This window comes from Hyaena hyaena, unplaced genomic scaffold (assembly GCF_003009895.1).
Source record: "Hyaena hyaena isolate Hyena2069 unplaced genomic scaffold, ASM300989v1 scaffold_195, whole genome shotgun sequence".
Classification (NCBI taxonomy): Eukaryota; Metazoa; Chordata; class Mammalia; order Carnivora; family Hyaenidae; genus Hyaena; species Hyaena hyaena.
Window position 1 is genome coordinate 2,067,614 of NW_024080827.1, and position 24,931 is coordinate 2,092,544.

Consider the following 24,931-nt stretch of genomic DNA (forward strand, 5'->3'; position numbering starts at 1 on the left):
TTCTTATATGGGACCTACAAAGAGCTAAGCAAGAGACGGTGTGCACAGAGCTCCAGGAAGAGTGATGAGGGGCAGCTGCCCTGGCTGAGAGTCAGAGAGAGAGAGAGAGAGAGAGAGAGAGAGAGTCTGGCTGAGAGTCAGAGAGAGAGAGAGAGAGAGAGAGAGTCTCAGAAGAGGTGACTGACAAACAAGTCTTGAAGGATGAGAAGGAGGCAGCCAGGGAATACTGGATGGGAAGAGAAAGATAGGAACAGTGTTCTAGGCAGTGAGTCAGACAAAGTCATACTGTACCAATGCATGGAGACAATAGACAGACAACACACTGGGGGAGCTGCCAGTGGTTTATGTGGCTATAGGATGACGTGTAAGATGGGGAAAGGATGTGGGGCAAAGCTGGGTATCAGCGGAGGCCTGAGCATGGAGGGCTTTGATTGCCAAGGTCAGACAGCATGGTGAAGCAGAGCCATCATCAAGTACATGGGAAACCGCAGAGTCCAATCGAAGTCATATGCTGAGACCAATGAGGCAGGATCTCCTCGAGGATATTAGGGGAGGAGGAAATTGGGGGCCCCACCAAGGGGGCAGTGTGAACTGTAAACAGACCTACTTATTCTCATATCTTCAACAACTAGGGAGAGGGAGTGTACCTTATCCGCTCTTGTCGGCACCCCCCCCCCCCATCCCCTTTTGATCCTGGCACATAGTAGATGCCACCAAAATGTCTCTTGGTTAGATGATTTGACTTAAAACTGAAAAACAAAACCAGAGGGGCGCCTGGGTGGCTCAGTTGGTTGAGCGTCCAACTTCAGCCCTGGTCAGGATTATACCTCGTACCAGGCTCTATGCTGGTGGTGCGGAGCCTGCTTGGGATTCTCTCTCTCTCTCTCTCTCTCTCTCTCTCTTATTAAGTAATTAAAAAAAAAAAAAAAAAAACAGAGCACCTTAAATGCTCACGGTGGGAGAAAACTGTACAAGCCAATGTCGCCCTGCCCCATATTGAGCTTGCAAGGATCATCCCTTCTGTCATGGATGGGAGATGAATGAAAACTGCACTTGCCACTCATGGCATCTGGGACTTTGCATCCTGCAGGTCTTCCCCAAGTCCTTACAGACACAATTCCTGCATTACCCACCCCCATTCTCTTTGTGGAATAGGAAATGAAACCGACATCAATTATTTCTTTTTCAGCTTGAAAATCGAATTCATTAAAGCGATTCAAATTTAGGAAACTGCATACAGTAAACACATACAAGAAGTGCTTATAGGAAATTTGAAATGATGGCAATTTCAAACCCTGAGTGAGAAAGGACTTTCACTTTGATGAAATAAAAGGCAAAAATTAGGAAGAATTGTGTTGTCCTCAGGGGTTCTTCTCAGAAGTTACAAATATAGGGGAATCCAATGAACTACTCAACTATCCTGGTGACCCTCAGGTAAGCACACTTGGCAGATAGAAGAAGGGGCCTCCACATGCCTCTATCACTATAATCCAGTGAGGGGGGGGTGTAATACCCATTTTCCAGATAAGGAAACTGAGGCTCAGAGAGGTTAAGTAACTTGTCCAGGGTCACACAGCTGGCAAGTGGCTGAGCTCAGATACATACTCCTGTCTGGCCCCCAAACCCAAGGGCCAGCATGAGGTGCTTTCCCTGACTAGGCTGTGTTTTTGCTGGAACAAAGCTCTCTCTAGAACTGTGCCACTCAGCTCGGCTATACATTCTGGGTCATAACATCCACCTTGTGCTGCTCCCTAAAACAAACTTAACACTTACATTCCCGCCACGTGAAACTGCCTGGAGTTCCTCGAACTCACCAACTTTCTCCATCCTTCTCTGTTGCTGCTTGTGGTAGACCCCCTGTCCAGTCTATCTGGGACCACCTACTCATCTTTCAGAATCAATTCAAGGGTCATCTCCTTCTTGAAAGCTTTGAGCCTCCTATGTCTGCCCTCCAACAACCATCCCTCCTTTGTGCCTGGACTCGGGCCGTTGGATCAAATCCTACTCTGCCACCTACCAGCTCTGTGATTTTAAAAAGTTACTTCTCTGTGCTTCAGTTTCCTCACCTGAAAAACAGAACTAAAAAGAATCCCTAGTTCATAAGGTTGTCGGGAGTATTAAGAAAAGACTTCCAGGGTGCCTGGGTGGCTCAGTCAGTTACGCAGCGACTCTTCCTTTCTTCTCAGGTTGTGATCTCATGGTTTGCAAGTTCAAGCCCCGTGTCTGGCTCTGCACTGACAGTGTGGAGTTGGCTTAGGATTCTCTGTCTTCCTCTCTCTCTGTCTTTCTCTGTCTCTGTCTCTCTCTCTCAAAAATAAATAAATAAACATTAAAAAAAATAAAAAAGACTTCCTGCAAAGTCCATAGCAAGAGTACCGGCACATACCAAGTGCTCAGTAAATGTTGGCTATTACATTGTTTACTGTACCCGGGACAGATTTCTTGCCCAGCACAGATCTGGCTATCTCGTGTACCTAAATATACAGTGACCTCCTTGAAACTTGTGGAGACCCAGCACAAAGACAGTGTCTAATAAATGCATGCAAAGCAAACAATGAAAAGTGAACGATGAACAGTGCATCTGGCGGAATGACAAGGTTGTACAAGGTCTCAGGGATTCAGATGTGGTGATACCATCAAGCTTCTCCCTGCCTCCCTGTGGTTGCTGGTCTGGATCTTTTTCTGACATGCCGGAGGGACAGCAGGACTTGCTGCTTTCCAGCAAATGTGGCTTTGGGCACTGAGTGTGAGTTTCCGCTCAGCCTTGACCAACCAAGTGGTCCATGGCTGCCCTGAGTTGTTGGTGGGAGGCGTGGCTTCTATCCAGAGGCCAGAGGAGCCCTCCCAGGGCTCCCACGAGCCCTGAGAGTGCTTCTTTGTCAGCACACCTCACTGGAATTGTGGCCAACCACACCCTGCTGACCTCACCCAGCCCTGGAAGGGGCCACATCTTCTTCACACTGCGGGCCCAGCACCTGGCACAAGACAGGAAGAGAGAGTGGGCTCAGTGAGAGTCCTGAGACAATCAACAGATGAAGCGATTAAGTGAATGAACAAAGGCAGTATGGAGGCAGGAAGGCCAAACAGCTGCTGACCTAGGATACACGAGCAGAGGAAGTAAAGGAGTGTTAGGTAGACACAGAGCGAGAGAAGACAGCCAGATGCTAAATTGATCTCCGTGGCTCCAGTAGGAAGCACAATGATGGCCACCTAGCAGGCATTCAATAAATTATGCCAATGAACAAGAACTGGGAGCTTTTTGTCCCTAGACTCGGCACTAGGCCATTTACAGGGATTGTGTCACTTAACTTACACATGAAACCCTACAAGGAGCTGTCATTACTTTTGACAAAGTGGAGTAAGGACCAATGATAGATGTTGACTCCCCTGGGCATGATCCAATTCCTGTCAATATCATCATCCGCCCTTCTTCCTAGAAAGGCAGCAGGCTCTGCATGAAGCACCATGGGCTCTAGAACCAGACAGCCTGAGCTCAAGTCCCAGCCCAGCTACTCGGTGGTATAAAGCAGGGTGACTGAGGTCACGTATTTGCACTCTTCTGTGCCTGGCTCTCTTACATGAATGGTGCTTTTGCACACGGGCCATGGCAAAGGCTAGTGAAGTCAGGGCATGCATGGGTGGTGAGAGCACGCTGTCAGTGCTACATTTCAGTGGTAGCCTTCGAAACACTGCTCTGTATTGGCCCAACCCCCATATGTTTCCTTGTATCACTGTTGGGAGACGGGTTGGTACCAGTACCCCTCCCCATTTGCAAACATGATCCTCACAGTCTCCATGGGTTAAATCAGAGAACCACAGAACGCGGGAGCCAGGTGGGTTGTGTTGACTCCAAAGCGAAGGTCACCACTTTACTGATGATTATAGGAGGAGCTAGGGAAAGGGGAGGAAGGACATTTAGCATTTATTGATTTGTGTTAAGTGCAGTTAAAAGATTTAATAAAGAATCTGTCCAGATTTCACAAGAGGGTCAGTGACCAAGTCTAAGATAGAATCTAAAATCCCAGATTCCTCTCTGGGGTCTCCTGAGGACACACAGTATGGAATTTCTTTCTCTGCCTGAAGAGAGGCATCTTCAGATGGTTTAAACTAAACCTCTCAGGGTCTCCAGCAAGATGAAATGCCTAGCCGAGGAGGATCGCTTTCTGAATTCCTTTGGCTAGAACCTGCCACAGACCCTCATTACCCCAGTCCTTGCTACTCACTTTTACTGTGCCAGTAGCCCCGTGGGGAAAATTCTAAATACAGAGCCTGGAGATTTGGAAGAACCTAGTTCCAGCTATGCTGGCTGGGGATCACTCACCTGTCCAACCACCCTCCTGGACAGACTCTGGTTTCCCTCTGAGCAGGGACCACATGGCTATTTACCAGAGAACAACCCAGTTCAGGGCCGCCAAAATGGTGGTGGTGTTGGGGCAAACTAGTGTGGTGGGCAGCAAGCTGATCCTGCTCGTTGCATGCCTGAATTTGGCTCTGGAGTATCTAGGATGGATGGAAAATGGTTCTTCTCCCTCTGCTCAGATGGGGGACACAACCATACTCATGTTTAATCCTTCCAGAGGCTTCTTGCCTGGCACCTGGCTAGCCAGTTGCTCCAAGACCTGCCTCCCAAGTTACTCTCCCTCCTGCATCTTTTGGCTTCTCATTCCATGTCGCAGCATCATTAAACTGCTTGGAATTCCATCCCCAATCCATGCCCCTTCGTTTCCCTGTGATGGAAGTGTCCTTCCTCACCTTCCTCTGGTTTGCCTTTGTTCATTCTTTCACACTCAAATCAGGCACCATCTCCTCCATAAAGCTTTTCTGATGTAGTCTTCTGAGAGATCTCCGTTCTATACTCCCATTTGTTCACTTGGAGCCTTCAGTCATGGTATTTACCATTTTGTGTATAATGTTCTCTCTATGGATCTGGCTCTCATAGGGGTGGGTTTCTTTTTCTTCTTCTTCTTTTTTTTTTTTTTTACAAATAGTTTATTGTCAAATTAGTTTCCACATAACACTCAGTGCTCATCCCCACAAGTGTCCTCCTCCATGCCCATCCCCCCCCCCCCCCCACATCCATCAGTCCTCAGTTTTTGTCAGCATTCAAGAGTCTCTCATGGTTTGCCTCTCTCCCTTTCCCCCACCATTTCCGCCCTTCTTCTCCCCCTTGTTCCTCCATCAAGTTCCTTCTAATCCTCCTATACGTGCAAACATATGATATTTGTCCTTCTCTGCCTGACTTATTTCGCTCAGCATAACAAGGGGTGGGTTTCTTGATGGCAGGTGCCATGACTTTTGTCTCTGAATCTTCACTGTTTAGCCCAGGGCCTGGTACAGGGCACTGAGTGCATGACTTGGAAGCATTTGTTCAAATCATTCTTAATCACAGAAGAGAAAGTCTAGCCAAAGCATTTCAGCATTTCAACATACGCAAAATGATTGTGATAGAAGGTTGTGAATTCAAAACAAAATTCACAAACCTGCACAGCACTCAGGGATAAAGAAACAATAGTGTGAATGGGGTGGGGGCCTGGAGAAGTGGCTGCATAGTGACAATGAGGGAGCTCAGAGGCAAAGGAATATGGAATGCGGCCACTGCCTTCTTGTGGAGTCTGGAGGACAATGCTCGCCTTATGATGGAAACCATATTCTCGACCTGCAACATGGCGACCGCAATTCTACATTACAAACCACTGTGACATATGTTACCCTTTTAGACCAAATACAGAAGCTGTAATTATTATGTAGGCAGAGAATTTTGCCCAACCCTTAATTTTTAAAAATAAAAACTGACTTTAGATCCAACCCAGAAAATCTGTTACGTGTTACCCAGAGAGCCCCTAAGAAGATGTAGAAATAAATGTCTGTGTTACACCATTGGGTTGCCCTCTTTCTGGAGAGCACATTGAGTCTCCTCAGAGACACTCCTTGGGTGGAGATGCAGAGGCAGTGTACTCAACAATAGCACATTAGAAACCTGAGACAACCACAAAGAGCATAGCACCCAAATATTTGATGAGCAGACATTGCTAGCCTTTGAATAATGAATTCCAAGAGTCATACAGAGAGAAGTTCAATCCTGATGAAGTCTAGGTTTGCTGTTTTGTTAATTAAACCCCATCCTCCATTGAACACACACACACACACACACACACACACACACACTGCGGTGTAAGACACACATATTATGCTATATTACCTCATTTTAACTCCTTGGTTCAAGAAACATAATCTTGGTTCAAGATTTCATAAAGCTCTAAAGCTCTTTTCAAATTCACCAGGAAATGTAATCATCCCATTGGTCTTACCCTGAGGTAGTTGAGGGTGAAATTTGTTAGTCCCATCCTGGTGATGTTTTTGGACAGCTGATCCAGGACCTGAGGATCTTGTGCCTGAAAAGAAAAACAAGTCATATCCTTTATCTCTGCATCATGGTGCCAAGAAAGTCTCAGATCATGCTGCAGTTGCTAAGAAATGCAATCTCGATCTCATTGGTTTTCTCAGGGGGGGAGGTTGCTGGAGATAATTTACATTTTGAAGACACTTGCATATAATGTCTCAAGAACATTTTTGGATCAATAGTGCAAGTCTATTGCTGGGTAAAACCAACATGAGTCAGACAAGCTTTCAGCCCTTGGGAGAAGTAGTTTTACTTCCTTCCACCAGTGAGAGGCCCCATGTCTTCAGGAGGAGGGTCATTAAGCAAGGATGCTTTCAAATCTCTGGCGCTCACCAGAGAAGGTGGGGCCTCTAGGTTCTGTACAGCCATGCTTTAGGACTAGTCTTTGTTTCATGTTGTGATAGTGTGATAGTGTTTTTAACAGCTTGGACTCCAAACTATATTTGAAAACTGCCTCTTCTGCGAAATACATATATATATATGAATTCTAACTTTCCTCCCCATTAAGTTGAGGCTAGAAATAGATGTTCTCAACAATTTTCATCCCACAAGTCCCCCAGGACTGTAAGAGTAAGCATCACATTTTCCAAAATATCCACCACATTTAAAAGAGTGACGTGGTATTCCACAGGCTAACCCAAATGTTCTGTTGGGCTAGAAAAAAAAAAAAAGAAAATTCTTTTGGATTTCATTGTAAGGTGAGCTTCTTGGTTGATGCTCTTTCTTTCTGCTTGTCTTTTCTTCCTTCTTAACTGGTAGAAGTAAATTGAAGCCAAATAGAGAGACTCAAGTAAGCACTCTTTTGTCATCCTTCATGCTGCCATGAGACTATCTAGGTTATTCTAACACTTTAATTTATTCTTTCCTGTACTTAAATTTCCTCATAGTCATACAACCAATTGGCTTTGTGTATATCGATAAAAAACCAGATGTCAGCAAAAAGAGAGCTGGTCAATTCTCATGTCAATTTCTGGAAAGGGGGTCCTCTGTGGACATGGAGCCAGTATTTATGGAATCCCTTTCATGAGCCAGGAAAACCTGGTTCTCTAGATATTCTCTAGTGATGACCAACATCAAGGAGCTTCCTTTGCACACGGATGACAGGATAATAATAAGTGAATGGAAGTATGTTGCTCTTGCTTCTGTTAAAAGCCAGTCCCACTACTTGAAGAGGGCCTACTGTGTGCCAGGCACTGTTTTATGCCCTTTCCATGCATTAACTCTTAATCCTCATACCAATCAATCCTGTGAGGCAGGCTGTATTACCGTATCCATTTTACAGATGAAGACCTGGAAGCACAGAGATGCCATGCCACTTGCCCAAGGTCACACAGGAATATGGATACACCCATGAGGTCTCATTCTAGAACCCAAGCTCCCGACCACTAACGTCTGCTGTCTTTCTACTTTGAAAAAAGTAAGAGTGACTACTCCAAGCTGCTTCAAGGGGAGTGGAGGATGTGAACTGGGCTTTGAAAGTTGAGAAGAACTTAGGGGTACGGACATGTAGAAAGATTGGAGCAGGGGAGTAGGATGCCACAGCAGAAAATGCAAAGTGAATGAGAAGGATAGAGACTGAGTTAACCAGTCGGGAGAAGAGGGTCAAGGACAAAAGTCTGGGAAGACAGACTGGAACTGGATGATCAGAAGACAGCTATCAGCCTGGGTTCTGGAGTTGGTACCAGCTGAGTTGAAATTTTGAATTGCCACTTTTGGGCTGAGAAACATGGAGCAACTTATCAAGCCCGAGCCTCAGTTTCCTCACTTCTAAAGCAGGGATAGTGGTAACGTACCTCTCTGGGTCACTGGGAGGGTTAAATATAATGTGCACAATACTTAGCAAAAGGCCTGGCATAGCAAACAGCCAGTAAGTACTAGCTACTGTTATTGTATTCTCTTTAGATCGTACAGGGTCTTAAAAATCAGGCTCATTAAGTCTGATTTTGCTCCAAAGCTTTTTCACAGAAACTGCTGCATCATGCATTATGGAAGGGGATTTGTTTAGTCAATGCCTTTGACACCTTCTTTAGGGACTGCACTCAACTAGCTCCTATCAAGTCTTACTTCTCAAACACATCCCCAGCTTGGCATCGAATGTGGCCTTGCACCTAGTTGGTGCTCAATAAATCTGACGTGATTTATGGTTGAATGAAACCGAGAGAACCCCAAATTGTCTGCTTCATTCCAACACCATGGTTAGGAGGGATGTTGACACAGATCTGAGGTACATGAGCCCCACGTCTTGTCAGATGGTTCTAATCAAGACTGGAAACTGTTTTTCTTACCCTTTGTTTTATTTCTTTCCCCAGTTATACATAACAGGTTTAATAGCCAAGGCAGAACAGTACTTGATAATGACTCAATGGAATTTAAGAAAAGTACAAACTGTTTATTGCAGTAACCTCAGTTTGGAGTTTAAAATAATAAAGTATCAAAAAATATTTCACAATGCACCAAACTCACAAACAAAGGAGAGGGGGAAGGACTTGTGGAATAAAGTGGTGGAGGGGAAAACTCAAAACTGAGAGTGCATTGCCCAACTTGTGAAGACGATTGGCATTTTTTCACAGAGAGAGAACCGGACTCTTCCTCCTTGAACAAATGACGAGGTAAACTAAAATAAAATAGTGATGAAATTACTTACATGCATGGCTAGAATGCTCCTTGGGACTAACTCTCTGTATTGTCTAATGGTAAAGTGCCATGTTTTTATTCTCATGAGATCATCAAAGGTGAACTCCAAGATCAGTCTGCCTTCTGTACATACCTAGAAGCGACAAACAACACATTCATTGGCTGTGCACTTTGTGAATGCCACATTTTTGTAACTCACACGTCAGTTACTCAGTTACTCAGCGGGGTCTCCCTGACTGTCCTTGGGCCGTGCCAGATATTAGTAAGGATGTGACACAAGTGCTTTATCCACAGCACAGTGAGACAAGTGTGAGCCCTAGAATCCATGGGTTCCAAAGACTAGCCATGATTCACTAGTAACTTCACTGGTGGCTGCCAAACTCTATGAGCCTCTGTTTCTTCATTTGTACAAATGAGTCCAAAACGCATATTATTATAATACTATGTCAAAAGTGTGTCCCTGCAAAAATAATACCCCCTACCTCCTTTTATTTCTGTTGTCATCATCTTTCTACCATTGGACCTTGAAATCTTTTTCTAATCTTGGCTGCCCTACTCTGGGAGGAAGTGTCTAACACAATTATTTATGCTTACCTGTGACCTACAACAAGGTTACCCAACGAGAAGAAGTTTTCATTTTTAGAGACAAATTCCAGGCTTGTTTAGAGTGTATTCCTTCAATCACATGCTATCAGCAGTGACAAATTTTCTTGCATAGAGGCATGCTAGCTTTATATATATATATATATACACAACTTTTAAAATCATAAGTAACAATTAATTCAATAGGGGTATGCTCATTTCAAAAACTATAGTCCATGAAGATAGATAGCAATTTACCAAACTTTTTATGAGATATTAATAATCATTTCTCCCTTTGGGAATTGAATACAAATGACTGCACCATTTATTGAATTCCAACTATGTCCTAGGCACAGGGTTACGTGCTTTCCATTTACTCTAAGTTGAGGCAATGTTTTCTTTAAACGAACTAACTACCAGTATAAGGAGAGTTAGTAATGTGTGTTGATAGGGTACTACTTGAGAAAGATGCTATTGCCATTTGCCATTTTCATTTTTCCAAGTCTCAGAAGCACTGTAGGATAATTATTGATAATATGGGTGAAGACTGAGATGCTACTCATAGAATCTGTGGATAATTTCTGGCATATAGGTACTTTGCCCCCAAACTCCTCAAATGCATGGTCTTCAGGGCTTCCTTCTAACATCTTGGCCATGATAGTTGTGCACTCTGAAATGGGGGAAGACTTTCATGTCCCCAAAACACTCCTCTAGAACCTCCTTAGTGTTGGAATTAATTCACAAAGGTTTTCCAAAGGGTTCCATGGAAATTGAGTTACACAATTCCTCCTAGGGTGTTAGCAGGACAGAAGCCACCTGCAGCGAAAGCTGTCACAAAAGGGAGGTGACCACAGCCAGCCCATGAGGGCTGAAATGTCCTGACAGTAGAGGACAGGGATAATTGGAGGCTATACCTTTTTTAAGACAGGGTATTATTAGGTGTTTGAACAAATATTAGCCAGGTTAAATGCCATGCGCTTTTTTTATTATTATATAGTCTATTTGTTTTGTGTTTATTAGCCACAAACTCAGGGCAGACGTAAGTTCTGGCTTACTTCTAATGGAACAGAATCTCATAATAAGAAGGCATAGATGTACTCCTGATGAATTACTCAACTGGAGCATCTGTAAGGTCAAGTAAAATTGTGTGCCCTGTTTACTGTGACACAGCAAACCAGTTGAGGACCCTTCTTGCCATCAAACTGTCATGGGTCTACAAAAGAGGAAACTGCAGTAAGCGTTGGGCTCCTCCCTTGTCAGCCAAAACCAAGAAATCAGCTTTATCCCAAGCAGGTCACATGCAAGAGAGGAATCCTTAACATTGAATCTGAGTTGACTGTGTTGGGTGTTTCCTTAAAGGAAAACTCAGTGACTTCCTTGAATGGAAGAATGGAGGAAAATTTGGTCACTGTTGGTCTCTCCCACGTAGTTATACCCATGGCCTTCTCCCAAGCCCTATTCGGCCTCCCTGACTCTTGCCCCCATCATTGCAATTGAAGGCTTTGTGATTTATTGTAGATGCAACAATCAGCAAATGGAATAGAGGCACCTAAGGAAAAAAATATATACATTCCTTGTTTGGAAATGGTAAAAAACAGACATAGCTTTTAAAAGGGAATTAATATTTTCGCTTCCCAGAAAAATTCTGTGCATTTCTCTTAATCAATACAATTAATGTAGCTTTTATCTAAAGTTGGCTTTTTTTTTTTAAAGCTGCCTTTCACTTGGAATCCAAAATCAAAAGGGTCCCCAATTAAGAAAACATTTTCTGTTGTGCTGAATTCATGTTACCGTACTGTGAGCTCTGACATTTTGTTTCTGTGGTAACCAAAATCAGCTGATTAGTTGGCATGGCAACAGAAAAGATGTAATCCCAGCAGACACGCTCTAATCAATGCCCCCAGCACAGATGGTCTCCAGAGGATCAACAAGAAAGAGGCTGGCAGGCATTCAGCGGATCACGTGCTAGCTTGAGACTAGGCCAGGAACAAGAGAACTAAAACAGAACATTTCTCAAACTAACTGGTAGCTTTTTAACCCTTTCCTCTCTGTGACTAATTGCAAAGCAATGTTGACCATACCATTGTATAATACAATGATTTTCATAGAGCTGTGACGAAAGAAAATGCACTTTTCAGGTAGAAGTGTTTACTTCATTTCTCAGTCTTTATGCATGAAATACTGCTTTCAAATTAACAATCGCACAAAGCTCATTGTATTTTATGTAGAGATACTGCATCGGTAAATGCATATTGAAATGCATATATATATCTATATTAGAGCAATATGATCATTGATATTATAATAATTTGGTTGCAGTTGCGATAAGAGTAGAAATGTATAAATCCTGAAGATAATGTTGTAGACAGGCTAAGATTAGAATGATGTCAAAGACATGAATGTGTACTCATCTAGGAAAAGGAGCCGGGGCATATCCACGGTACTTTTCAATAGTAATAAATAATTGCATAATAAGTAATGGAGGCCAGAGAAAGCATAAAGCTCTGTTTACAGAGTGATAAGGGTGTTCAGTACTGGCTGTAATTATTATTTCAGTTTGTAAAATCTACAAGTAACCCGATGTGTACCCCAAAGAAGGCTCCTCAGCATCTGCCAGCATCCACACCCTCAAATATAATTCAAGGGTCTTTGATTCTAAAAACCTTGGTGATTGCTCTTCAGATTATAGAGCCTTGTTTTCAATTTGATTCAAAATTGAATACAGAAAAGAAAGGCTTCATAATGTGTGTTTTAAAACTCTAATTACATATTTATCCATAATCTATAATGTTCCTGGGATCAGGAAATTGCAAAATGTGCACTATACTCCTGGGGAATATTAAATACTACTGTTGATTAGGGCTGTGGCGATTTTTGAGTCACCAGTTGACCAAATTTTCATAAAAGCAACTCAGAACCATTGGGTCAAATGCTATTTGGGGAATTAGAGTATATTGATAGGCTAAATTAGAACAATGTGATACTGCCTGGACCTAATGTGCTAAATAATTCCATGTACAGCAGCCTCCCCTTTAAAAATAAAGCATCAGCTTCCAGGCGATATTTTTCTTTGTGGTACTGAAAGGTCATTAGCTCACTGTTGTATACTAAATAGTCATATTTTATTACACGAAGATGGCTTATTTTTAATTAACATAAGAACAAAAGAAAAACTGGAAGAATTCCTTGGGTAGTATAATGATCACCAAGGAGCCAAAAAAAAAAAAAAAAAAGAATGCTTTAGAATTTTCTAAAAATAAATGTGCATAATTAGCATCTGGACTAAGTCCACATAGCTGAGCAGCATTGGCCAGAAAGTGGTATTTTTCATCATGGTATGGAAATATTCATTACAAGAGGTGGGAATGTATTGCCATGGAGTAGAGGGAGATGGTGATCTAAATAATTGAAGCTTGGGGTCGAAAGAACTGAGTTCAAGAGGATGCTACCACAGTCTTCCTGGTGAGTATCTTGGATACCTGAACAAACCACCTGACCATCTGAGTGGGGAGCATTCCCAGAGGAGGAAAAATCAAGAATCAACAGAAGAAAACCTTAGCTTCTTGATTTGAATGAAAACAACAAAAGGCACTTTATTATTGATTCCTCAGAAGAACAGGATTTTTTAAAATTTAAAACCAGTCCTGATGGTACTTCAGAGCAACTGACTATGCTTTTTTATGAAACAGCTTTGGTCTGAAAGCAGACATTGAGAAAATATAAATGACAGGGCTACCTTTTATTGCATATTTTACATGTATATAAAATGTTATATAGTTTATTTTAAAATTATTTATTATAATAAAATTATTAAAAAATATGCTATTATTTTTCTCCTATAAACTATTTTATGTGTTACGAAGGGGCTACCACAAAATGAATTTTTATTTTCAATGGCTGTAGGCTTTGGAAGTAGCTTCTTCATTATAGCTGTTTTATTTAATTCTCACGGATTTCTTTTTTCCTTTAAAGCATAAGGAATTGGTGTGCTTTTCCTGATTACCTAAATATAATGCTAAGCCTAGACGAAAACAAAACAAACAAACAAAAATAAAACCAATAATGAGCTAGCAGAGAAAGCTTTTCTCTGTGGGGCTCTGATTTCATAACATTCAAAATAGATTGTATTATCCATCTTATATACAAGATTATGTAAATGTTTTACATCTCCAAAACGAAGTGAGACATGGGCAGATTACACCATCACCCAGGTGATCATTCTTTTCCACACAACAAAACTCTTTTCCCAGCAAGGACTTCTGTTCTGCATACAATGGGAATATTCTTTGTTCCTAATCAGCAACCTTCCTTTCTGCTCAACTGTTAAAAGGAAGAGAGAAAAACCCAGCTCTTGTTGTCCTGCATTTAAAAATGTCTATTGACAAAATCAAGATACCATAAGATCAATGACATTTGATGATTTGCTTTTGCATTTTATAGCTATTTCCTTTGCTTTTGTGTGTGTGTGTGTGTGTGTGTGTGTGTGTGTGTGTGTGTGTATGTGTTACATCACTGTGAGCACCAGAAAGATTAAGCTGCACCGACAAGCTCGATGGATACTTTACATGATAAACACTTTATTTATATTCTTTCAGCAAAATTGTGCACAGGTAACAAACACATCTTCAGTTTGGTAATTTTGGCTTTTTGCAATTAACCCTGATCATTCAACTTCTCATCTCTAAAGAGAGGATCGTCATGTGTGTTTTCAACTAAAAGAGATAGCTGCTATCATTAATATTACAAATTAGTTTCACGTTGAGTCTTTGTGAAAATGCAAGAACTAGTGTTCATTAAAACAAACTTCTGTTTGTCAGAATCTCTGGCTGAATATTTGTTCTTAGGAATGTTTCTACTTGGGAGAAGAGATAAAGGGGTTGTCTGTAGAGTCCTAGAAAGGTCTTTGCCCAGGGGGGTGTTCCATTTATCAATTGTCTGTGGATGGGAAGGGTCATAGGTGTAGAATGTATAGAGGCCAGGTTGATTCTCTATCTCTTCTCTTTCATTTCACATCCTTCAAGGTCCTTGAATTCTCCCTCAAAGAATGTGTCACTCGGTCCTCCATCCACCACCCTTCCCCTGTGCTCCTTACTCACTCACAACCAACCTTTGGGTCTACTGTGCTCATTTGCTTACTGACCAACCACAGAACTTCCTAGAATTTGGGGAAACAACCTTTAAACTTTGAATTCCCTAGTTTCATTTATGTCTTTATCTTCCCCTGAGATTCCACCTAGCTAAGTTGTAGTCAGTTGACTTTTTCCCTGTTTGTTCACATTTGAATTTAGCTTTAAAAAGCATTTAATTTTAGAAACAAAGCACAAATTCTGACCACACAACAATGGGGAAATGTTCTTTTAGCTGTAGAAAATTCTTTGTATTACAGTCAAATTTCTAATTTAGCAACCTGGGTTTGACAGGCACCAAAGCTCTCTCCCTCTTAGTTTTGAGGCTCCATCATATTTGACTTTCAGGTGCTCTGTGTCACATGCACACATCTGAGAACAGTGTTCACCAAGAGTCTAGCCATGCCACAAACAAAAGAGATGATCTCATAGTGCTGAAAGTGTCTGAGATGTGGGAAATCAGCTCAAAGTTCCAGAAGAAAACCATAATTACTATCCTTTATACACTCACAGAAGAACAAGCCATGTTGCTGAGGTTATCCTGTACCTTGGTAAACATGGGCTTCCCGTGCTGGGTGACCATAGCACACTGGTCGCAGTCCACTGTGATGGATGAGTTGTGGTATGACTCTTTCGAGTGTTTGAGGATGTAATACAGGTCAGTCACCCCTCCTTCAAACACAGTGCTAAAGTAACGAGGGATAAGGGTCCTGCCGATAGCTAGGAGAGAAACACAGAGAAATAAACCATTAACAAAAATATCTAATGGTCCCACAAACCTCACACCATTGCCAGAACTCCAATGGGATATGGATCATCTCAGGAAACCAATCAAACCAGGAGGTAAATTTCTTTCTTTTTATAAACAGCCATGACCCTTCTCGGTTACAGTTAGTAAAATAAAATCTCCAACTATTTAGAGAACATTTGTGCATTCATCTCTTCAGATTTTGTGACCACTTAAAGTTGATAATGTAAGGGTTAATTAACACTTTTAAAATAAGGGGAATAGAAGCGTTGTGTAAATTTTAATAATGTAATGCTTTGTAGTGTACCAAGTATGTTGGTGTTATTTTATTGGATCTTCAGAACAGCCTCAAGACAGTAAGGAACTGGAACCCAACAGGATTATTATGCAAAAAACCAAAAAGTTTCTTAGGACTGTATCAAAGTTATATGACTTATAAGTAGATAATTGGAGTCTCTAACTCCAAACCTGCAAACATTTGCTCTTTCTAATACTATGTCCCCAATTGCTTTAATGAATGGAAATCTTTAAAAAGTGATCAGGATCCGAATATACAAAGAGGTCCATATCTATGTAAATACAGATTATTCTATCTGCTTTTGGAGCTGGATAAGATTTCTTTCCAGAACAAAAGACCACTTTTAAGAGAACTGGATACCTTCTACTTGGTCTAAATTTGCTTGTATGTGTCCTGGCCAGCCCCATTTCAGTTGGAACGATTGGTAAGTAGCTGGGCCTCTCTGATATATGACGCTTAGAAACACCTAACAAGCCCTTGCTTTAGCAGAGATTTTAAATCCTCTTATACTGAAAATCCCAACTCATAATATCAGGAATTTTGCCTATGTGCAGATTTTAAGGCAAAGCACTAAAGCACTCTCCAGCGATCCAAGGTTTTTAATAAATCTCTTACATTCACTGCATAATGCCTTCTGAAAGACAAAAAATAATATTTAAGGTAAATAAATTACCAAAGAGAGCTTCAGTAGGAAAGATCATGCAATCTTCACTTGAATGTTTTAAAATGTTTAATTTCATTTTAAAAGAATCAATATTAATCCATTCCATATGTATCTATATCTCTTTTGTACATGGATTTGGAAAGAAAAGACTATAAAAAGAATATCCTGCCAAACTGTGTTCTGAAGTAATCTCTAAAGAATCCTGCTGTGGATGACTAGTCTCTGAATAATTTATATAGTTGTTATTGCTTCGTATTTATTGCAGTAAAATCAATCAACAAGTGTGTGCTAAAGATTCCAGAATTTTTGGCAATTCCATTCTAAATAATCCTTACGCTTACATTTTCCAAATACTGCTTAATCCCCAACAGCGCATGTTCATTTGCTAAATATAAAATTCAAACAAGAGTGATTTGAGTCCACCATCTCTTTAAAAATATGCACAGCTGATACTATAAAGAAAACTTTGTTAATGCAAAAAGCCTTATTGTACTTTGCTGAACAGATAAAGTTAATTTAATGCATTTCAAATATTCCAACCTAAAACTAATTTCCATAAAACAGCTCTAGTAATTTGACATTTTGGGATCTGTACTGTAGGGAATAAATACAAACCATAAAAATGTAGATGTAGGGTGAAAATATTTCACTACAATATCCAAGGAATTGTCACATTAAAAAGGTTACTCCAAATAAACACCACTGGATTAGCCACATTATGGTTTATTCATTATGGATCCTGCACCGTTTAATGCCTTTTAGTAATATCTGTGATATATTATCATCATTTTCATTCACAGAAAAAAACTGAATAGGGAAAAGGTTTGTGACTCCTTAACTTTAAACTTAAATTTTAATTACCTCTCCAACTTCAGAATATGTGCAAACTATATAGTAAATATACTTAGAGGGAATGGAGCTTTGCTTTATTTAACATTTTCTGGCACTCTCAGAACTGATTGTTAAGGATACCTGAGGTTTGTGGTCTGCCCCTTTGCTTTGTGGGATAGGTCCGACAATTTCCACCATGGTCTTGTTTGGACCATCCCTCACAAAGCTCTTATCATCCACTGTGGGAGACTGCTACTGGTGGCTCCAATGAACCATGATGACGATATTTACATCTTTGTAGATGTACTCTCCTCTCCTTAAAGGAGGGGGTTCTATGATCTACTTTTTAAAATTTAAAAAAGAATTTTTTTAATGTTTTTTAAAATTTATTTCTGAGAGAGAGAGAGAAAGCATGAGCAGTGGAGGGTCAGAGAGAGAGAGAGAGAGAGGAAGATACAGAATCTGAAGCAGGCTCCAGGCTCTGAGCTAGCTGTCAGCACAGAGCCCGACCGGGGCTCGAACCTGGGACCCAAGAACCATGAGATCATGACCTGAGCCAAAGTCGGATGCTCAACCGATTGAGCCACCCAGGCACCCCTGTTTTGGGCTAAATCTTAAAAACGCCTAGAAGCTTCCATTTTGTGTTTGGGTGGGAAGTCAGTGGGTATGTACAAAGTTTAACTACTCTAAGACAACTATACTTTGAGGAGCCCAACCATTTGGAACAGTCACATGAAGAATGGAGTCTTCCAGCTGACACTCCCAGTTGAGCTACCAGCAAACAGCCAGCACCCACTTGTATGAGTGTGATTATCTTGGAAGTGAATCCTTGAGCTCCAATGAGCTGCCTCAAGCTGGTGTCACATAAAGCAGATATAAGCTGTCCCCCATATGCTTTGCCCAAATTGCAGAATCATGAGTAAATAAAATAAAAGTTTGTACGTTTAGCCAATAAGTGTTTCACGTAACAGTAGATAATCCTAACACCCTCGCAACTAACTTCCTAGGCTACAAAAATGGACAAATCAGAATCCTTTTCTGAAGATAGAGAGGGCAGTCTTGCTCCTAAAAATGTGAATTATAGAAATACAGAGCTTTGCATGGAGAGGAAAGCAGATTAGAGAGACAGAGAGTCTTCGTAGACTGACTTGGGACCTCATTATAGTTAGGACTGGAAGGCAGCCCCATCTCTGGGAGGTCCCGCTTGTGTGGCATCTGCACCCTGCTTCTTTTTTTGCTTATGTCAGTTTGTGTTTGCTTTTTGTTATTTATGAACAGAGGAACCCTCATAAATGCTGGGGTAACAAACATGGATGGGGTAACAAACACTAATGTGAACATAGAAAGAAAGTGAATGAGAAGAATTAACTACAAGACATGGCTGGGTCTTTGTGCAACATCTCGTGTTAGTAGCTGAAGAGGATACAAAAGGTGTGTCAGAGACTGTATCAATTTCCTATTGCTGCTGTAACAAATTACTACACACTTAGTGGCATAAACTTTCTTTTATTGATTATCTCATAGTTCCTGACATTCTGACCTGTGTCTTGCTGCTTTAAAATCAGGGTGTCAGTAGAGTTGTGTTTCTTCCTAGAGGCTCTAGGAAAGAATCTGTTCTTGCTTTTACCAGCATCTAGAGGCTACCTCCTTTCCTCAGCTACATCCCCTTCCTACATCATCCAAGCCACCAATAGTGGTTTGGCTCTTCTTTGTCTGCCTCTCCCTGCCACTTTTCAGGACCCTTGTGATTGCACTGGATCCACCCAAATAATCCAGGATAATCTACCATCACAAGGCAACAATTCACAGGCACCAGGGATTAGGACCAGACATCTTTGGGTGCCATTATTCCACAGAGGCTATCTTTGTTAAAGCGTGTTTGTTCTACAAACCAAATATAGTACAAAATATGACATGCATGTACACACGTAAGCACGCACACGCGCACGCGCGCACACACACACATGACAAGCAATATATAGATGTAATATGAATGTGACAAGTAACCAGAAAAAAATCACATGTGCTTAAGGAAATCATTCTGTAACTCATTCATTGATTGCTCTTATAAACATTCATTGAGCCCATAGTAGGTGTAAGGTTCCTTGGTAGGTGCTGGACACACGAAAAGAGATTGTTGTCCCCGTCTTTCAAACTCACTTCTAACAAGAGAGTTGACAAATATGTAAGTATCTATAATACAATGTGATAATAGATTAAACAAATGGACTTGTGATCTTGAACCCTTTGCCAGTTTCTTCTGAATCCTGATTTCAATGTACAATTTTATTATACCCTGAGAAGATTAAAATGTCCTTTTAATTTAGTAAATCGTGCCACCATGCTGCATGGCCTCATATAAATGAATGATTTTAAATCAGAACATTTCAGAGTTATAATTTGGTGGTCCCCTAACTCCTCAGGCACACCAATTCCAAATCTCTTTAGGTTTTATACTGTCATGTGCATATGCTATACTTACACTTTACATTTATATTGTAATCCTTGGAATTAAAAATAATTTTCAGTATTGATATACCTAAATCTACATTGTGCTCCCATGAAAAAGACTGCATCTTTCAACTATTTTTGAATAGATATTAAGAGTATAGTAGATTATAAAATAAATTCCCTATTTCTTGTACCTTTAGGTCAAAGTTCCTTCTGAAGTTGGGAAGGGGAAGTATGGTGGGCATGAGATTTTCTGTGAGTGAAATACAGGAAGGTGGAATGCAATATATATCATTTATCTAGGTACTTATGAAAGACAAGAAAATGGCAGATTAAATTATCCAGGAGCCTGAAATGTGTATGTCTAATTAATACTCTACATTATAGGTAAACATTAAGATAAAGCAAAAAATATATTCTTAGCTCATTTAGATGTTGAGCTCTGAATTCTAGTTCCTTGAGAGGTTTTCGTTGTTCTGTTTTGTTCCCAACCATTGACCTCCACTCTCCAGAAGCTCTTGCTATTGGAGTTGGGTAGTGCTATGGAGCATTATCTAGCTCCCATCTTTTACTGTAGCTGTTATTTATTAAGATATCTTCATGATACTTGTAGATATTAGCTGATTTTCCCCCATTTAGAAACCAAAGGGCACACACTGGGATCTCTTAATCATTGAGAAGATATAAACTACTGTGCACCTGTTGTTTTGAACATTTCATCTCTATTAATCATTATGAAATACTTTTTTTAACTCAAGCATGTGTATAAGTAGTTCACATGAAAGAAATCATAAGTAGAAAATAACTGTGGGAAAATGTCCAAACTTGTAATCAAAATACAAAATCAAATAATAATGAAAAAGATAAAAACATAAACCTGGCGAGGTTGTGGTAAAACAGACATACTCAAACCCGTCTGGGCAAATCAACAAAGCAATGCTTCCTTATCTTAAGAATCTCTAGTTCTCTGATAGCTTATTAGGTGTAAATACCCTTCCCAAACTGCAGTTCTAATGTGCAGATCTTAAGGGGTGTGAAGTTCTCCAAGTTCTTGGAGAAAATATTGTCTAATGTTATGACTTTTTGACTTGGGGTGATAATTTATTATTCTAAATGCCTGTAATTTCTATCTTTCAAAGATAATTCACTTCAAAAAATGAAAAGAGTTGAGAATCCTAATTAAAATATGGAATAAAAAGATGTATTAGTATTAGTACCCCCACTTAACACTCAGCAATTACTTAACTAATGATTTTTCTCCTCACTGGAAAGAGAAAACCATATAACCACATATTTGTGTTTTTAATTAGGCAAAGTAAATTGTAAAAAAATCATCGATTACTACAGTTTAAAAAAAACCTTTCTTTATAAAGTGATAATGATAAGTTGGTTGCCTGAATCTAGGTAGTTTTATACAGTTGTTCTAAGGTTGTGGTACTTAAGAAATCCACACAGAAATTCTAGCTCTGAGATAAATAATAAATACAATGAGTCATTAAATTTAAACTTATCAGTATTCAGAAATAAGTGAATGCATTATACTAACATGTAAATGGAGGTGCTCTTCTTGGTGAAATAAACAATGCTGGTGATTTCGTCTATGGCAAATAACATTATAAATAGCCAAAACATATGATATTTGTCCTTCTCTGCCTGACTTATTTCGCTCAGCATAACACCCTCAAGGTCCATCCATGTTGCTACACATGGCCAGATTTCATTGTTTCTCATTGCCATGTAGTATTCCATGGTATAGATAAACCACATCTTCTTGATCCATTCGTCCGTTGATGGACACTTAGGCTCTTTCCATGTTTTAGCTATTGTAGAGAGTGCTGCTATGAACATTGGGGTGCATGTGCTCCTATGCATCAGCATTTATGTCTCCCTTGGGTAAATTCCTAGCAGTGCTATTGCTGGGTCATAGGGGAGTTCTATTGTTAGTTTCCTGAGGAACCTCCACACTGTTTTCCAGAGGGGCTGTACCAGTTTACATTCCCACCAACAGTGTAGGCATATGTTTGCACATATAGGAGGATTAGGAGGAACTTGACGGAGGAACAAGGGAGAGAAGAAGGGGGGAAATGGTGGGGGAAAGGGAGAGAGGCAAACCATGAGAGACTCTTGAATGCTGACAAAAACTGAGGACTGATGGATGTGGGGGAGAGGGGGGATGGGCATGGAGGAGGACACTTGTGGGGATGAGCACTGAGTGTTATGTGGAAACTAATTTGACGATAAGCTATTTGTAAAATAAATAAATAAATAAATAGCCAAAACAAAGGACATAACACATGCTTGAAATTAAATGGAGGAGATAGAGGTTCAAGGCAAGTTCCTTTTTCTTGAAGGGAAAGCAGATCAAACTATCTTTACTTTCATAAATTGACATTTGAAATCTTTTATTAACATATCTTTTAATTCCAACACCTTTACTTCTTTTCTCAACCACAGCAATTTGATTTAAATACCTTCTTTCTGATTACCTCTCTTACTATGTCAAAGATTCCTTCATTTAATATATGTTTATGAAACAGCAACTATGGGCCAGTTTTCTAGGTGCTGGACGCAAACAGCAGACAAGTGGAGAGGTGGAATAAACTTGTGGGGAGGGAGGGCAAACTAGTTTAGATGGGCTGACCTGGGAGGCAGCAGTGAGAAGGTGATAATGGAGTTGATTTCTGATTGCACAGGGCCATAAGATGTGGGAATGAAGAGGTCCAGATCCAGGCACCAGCAAGGGCAAAACCCCTACGACAAGAATGAGTTTGGGTTGAATGAGCTTGTGTGGCACAGTATCAGAAAGAAGGCAGTGTGGCAGGTGCACAGTCAAGGAGAATGAGATGAGCTCAGAAAAAAAGAGGCAGAACCAGATTATGTGGGGCTATCCAGACCACGGCAAATGGCTCGCAATCTATTCTTAGTGCAAAGAGATCTCATTGGAAACTTTTAGCCGAGGATTAGATCTGATGAGTATACTCTGTTCTTCTACATGCATTATTCATCTGCCAACAATATCCCAAAACTCCACAAAAAATATCTGATCCTCCCAGAAATCTAATAGGCATTTTTTTCTTCCATTTTCTACCCATCAAACAGTTAATAAATTGACTAAGACTTTACCTACACCCCCTTGTGTTAGTTGCCGGAGAGACAATGATGACTACAGCAGATTCCATCTTGCTCTTAGAGAGCTTTTGATCAAGCAGTTCTTAAAGCTATTAATTCATTAATTAAGGACAAGAGAGATGTGTGCCATGGCTCTACCTTGTTCTGCACTGTTATCCCTTACATGACACACAATTAGGATCTATCACACATCTGCCGAATGAATTGATGTGATTTATGAATGGATTTATAGATTTCAAGTTGTAGAAATTCACATGTAAGTCTGCCTCATTTCATCTCATTTAATTCAACAAATACTTTGGCATATTCAGGCAATACCGGTTTCTGATTCTGCTAGCCATACCACATGGTATTTCTCTCAGATGCGTACCTTTCATTGTGGGCGAAATTCTTTTACCCCTTTATCCAAGGTACTGACAATAACATAGTGCAGAATGGACCACAGCCATGGCTGGACTTCTTACCATAAGTCAACATCCTTTGGGTAGGAAATCGAAATCCTTTACTGACTCACAGAATAAGGCCATGTTCTCATTACTGATGCCTTGTGGACCTGGTGCAGGGTCATTAAGGTGTTAGAGAAAGACCCAAGCTATAGTATGAACTGATATCAATCAGGTACAGGGGGCCAAGGGACCAGCATGTGTTAGGGAGCATGGCACATTTCCCATGATTTGGGCTGCTGCCTAGACCAGATACTATATATTTATACCTTAGAAGGTCTTGTCTGGGTGAACTACTCCATTACATAGATTTGTCTCACTATCTTCCTGTGACGATACATTGTTCTATTAGTTATCCAAACTTTATCATACAGAATACATCTGATAGATTTGTTTCTGCTCTCTATTATTTTTATTCCAACATTCTCATAACTATATTCTATTCTTCAAGATGAGCCTTATGATAATTTTGAAAACTTTCTCCCTCCTCCCACCCCAAAGTTGGAAGGAGTTTCATTAAATTAAATTTGATTTACTAAGAAAGATTTGACATCTCTAAAATACTCAATCTGACCATACAGGAACATGAAATGTTTATCTATTTCTATGAGTCTATATTTCTACCACAAAATGACTCTGTAGTGTTTTATATATAAGTAGCTAATGTTTCTTGTTAAGAGAATTACTAAATATTTTAGTTATGCTGATGATTAATGTAATTCTTTCATTATATTTCTATTTGGAACACAGACACCTAATGGAATGCTCTTATTAACTTTAATAGTTTTTTGGAAGTTTTTTTTTTGAGTTTTCTAGGTGAAGAAATCTATCATTCCCACATATTGAGAAGTTTTGTTCCTTTCTTTCTTACCAATTTATTTATATAATTACTTTCTCATCTTATTGCAATATTTAGAGGAGAACTTCTAGGAAAAGGTATTAAATAATTAGGGAAGTAATAGGCTTTCTTTTTTTCCCCCTGAATTTCTCAGGGGTTGCTTCAGAATTAGAGGAAGTGCTATATGTTGATCTGAGATCAGATCATATTACTTATAATGGGAAGAAAATCAAATTATTCTTCTAATTTTTGTTCTTATGATTTTCTTCCTTTTCATACTGATGGATGTTTAATTTGATCAAATGTCTTCTTGGTTGCTATTGGATTGGTTGTCTAATTTACCTTAGAAAGCTATCTATTAATATATTTTCAAATATTGAATAATGTTTTTAGTCAGTATAAACCTTGCTCTCTCATGCACACATATACACATACATTTTTGTATAAATTTTTGCATAAATTCAACTTACAATTCACTCATTCCTTTAACAAATATCCATGAAAGTGGTACCCTATATAAGGCACTATCTTAGGTACTAGATCAGAATGTTAGAGCCAGAGAAGACCTCAAGTTTAGTTCAGTGATTCTCAGTAGTACTTTCTAATTCCAGTGGGCTTCTGGAGATTTTATTTTAATTTTTTAAAATATTTTTTAATTTTATTTTTGAGAGAGAGAGAGAAAGAGCATGAGAGGGGAAGAAAAGAGAGAGAGAGAGAGAGAGAAAGAAAGGGAGACACAGAATCTGAAGCAGGCTCCAGGTTCTGAGCTATCAGCACAGAGCCTAAC

General features: G+C 40.0%; 1 protein-coding gene across 9 annotated transcripts in view; it reads right to left on the reverse strand.

Annotated features, from left to right (window-relative positions):
- LDB2 (LIM domain binding 2) overlaps nucleotides 1-24,931 on the reverse strand; it is a 391,400-nt gene that overhangs the window by 70,572 nt on the left and 295,897 nt on the right. For all 9 annotated transcript variants that reach the window (XM_039241544.1, XM_039241542.1, XM_039241543.1 and 6 more), the window contains exons 3-5: nucleotides 15,290-15,462; nucleotides 9,045-9,167; nucleotides 6,309-6,392 (exon numbers count right to left, since the gene is read on the reverse strand). In XM_039241544.1, coding sequence (XP_039097475.1) covers nucleotides 6,309-6,392; nucleotides 9,045-9,167; nucleotides 15,290-15,462 — 380 coding nt within the window. The remainder of the gene's footprint in view (nucleotides 1-6,308; nucleotides 6,393-9,044; nucleotides 9,168-15,289; nucleotides 15,463-24,931) is intronic.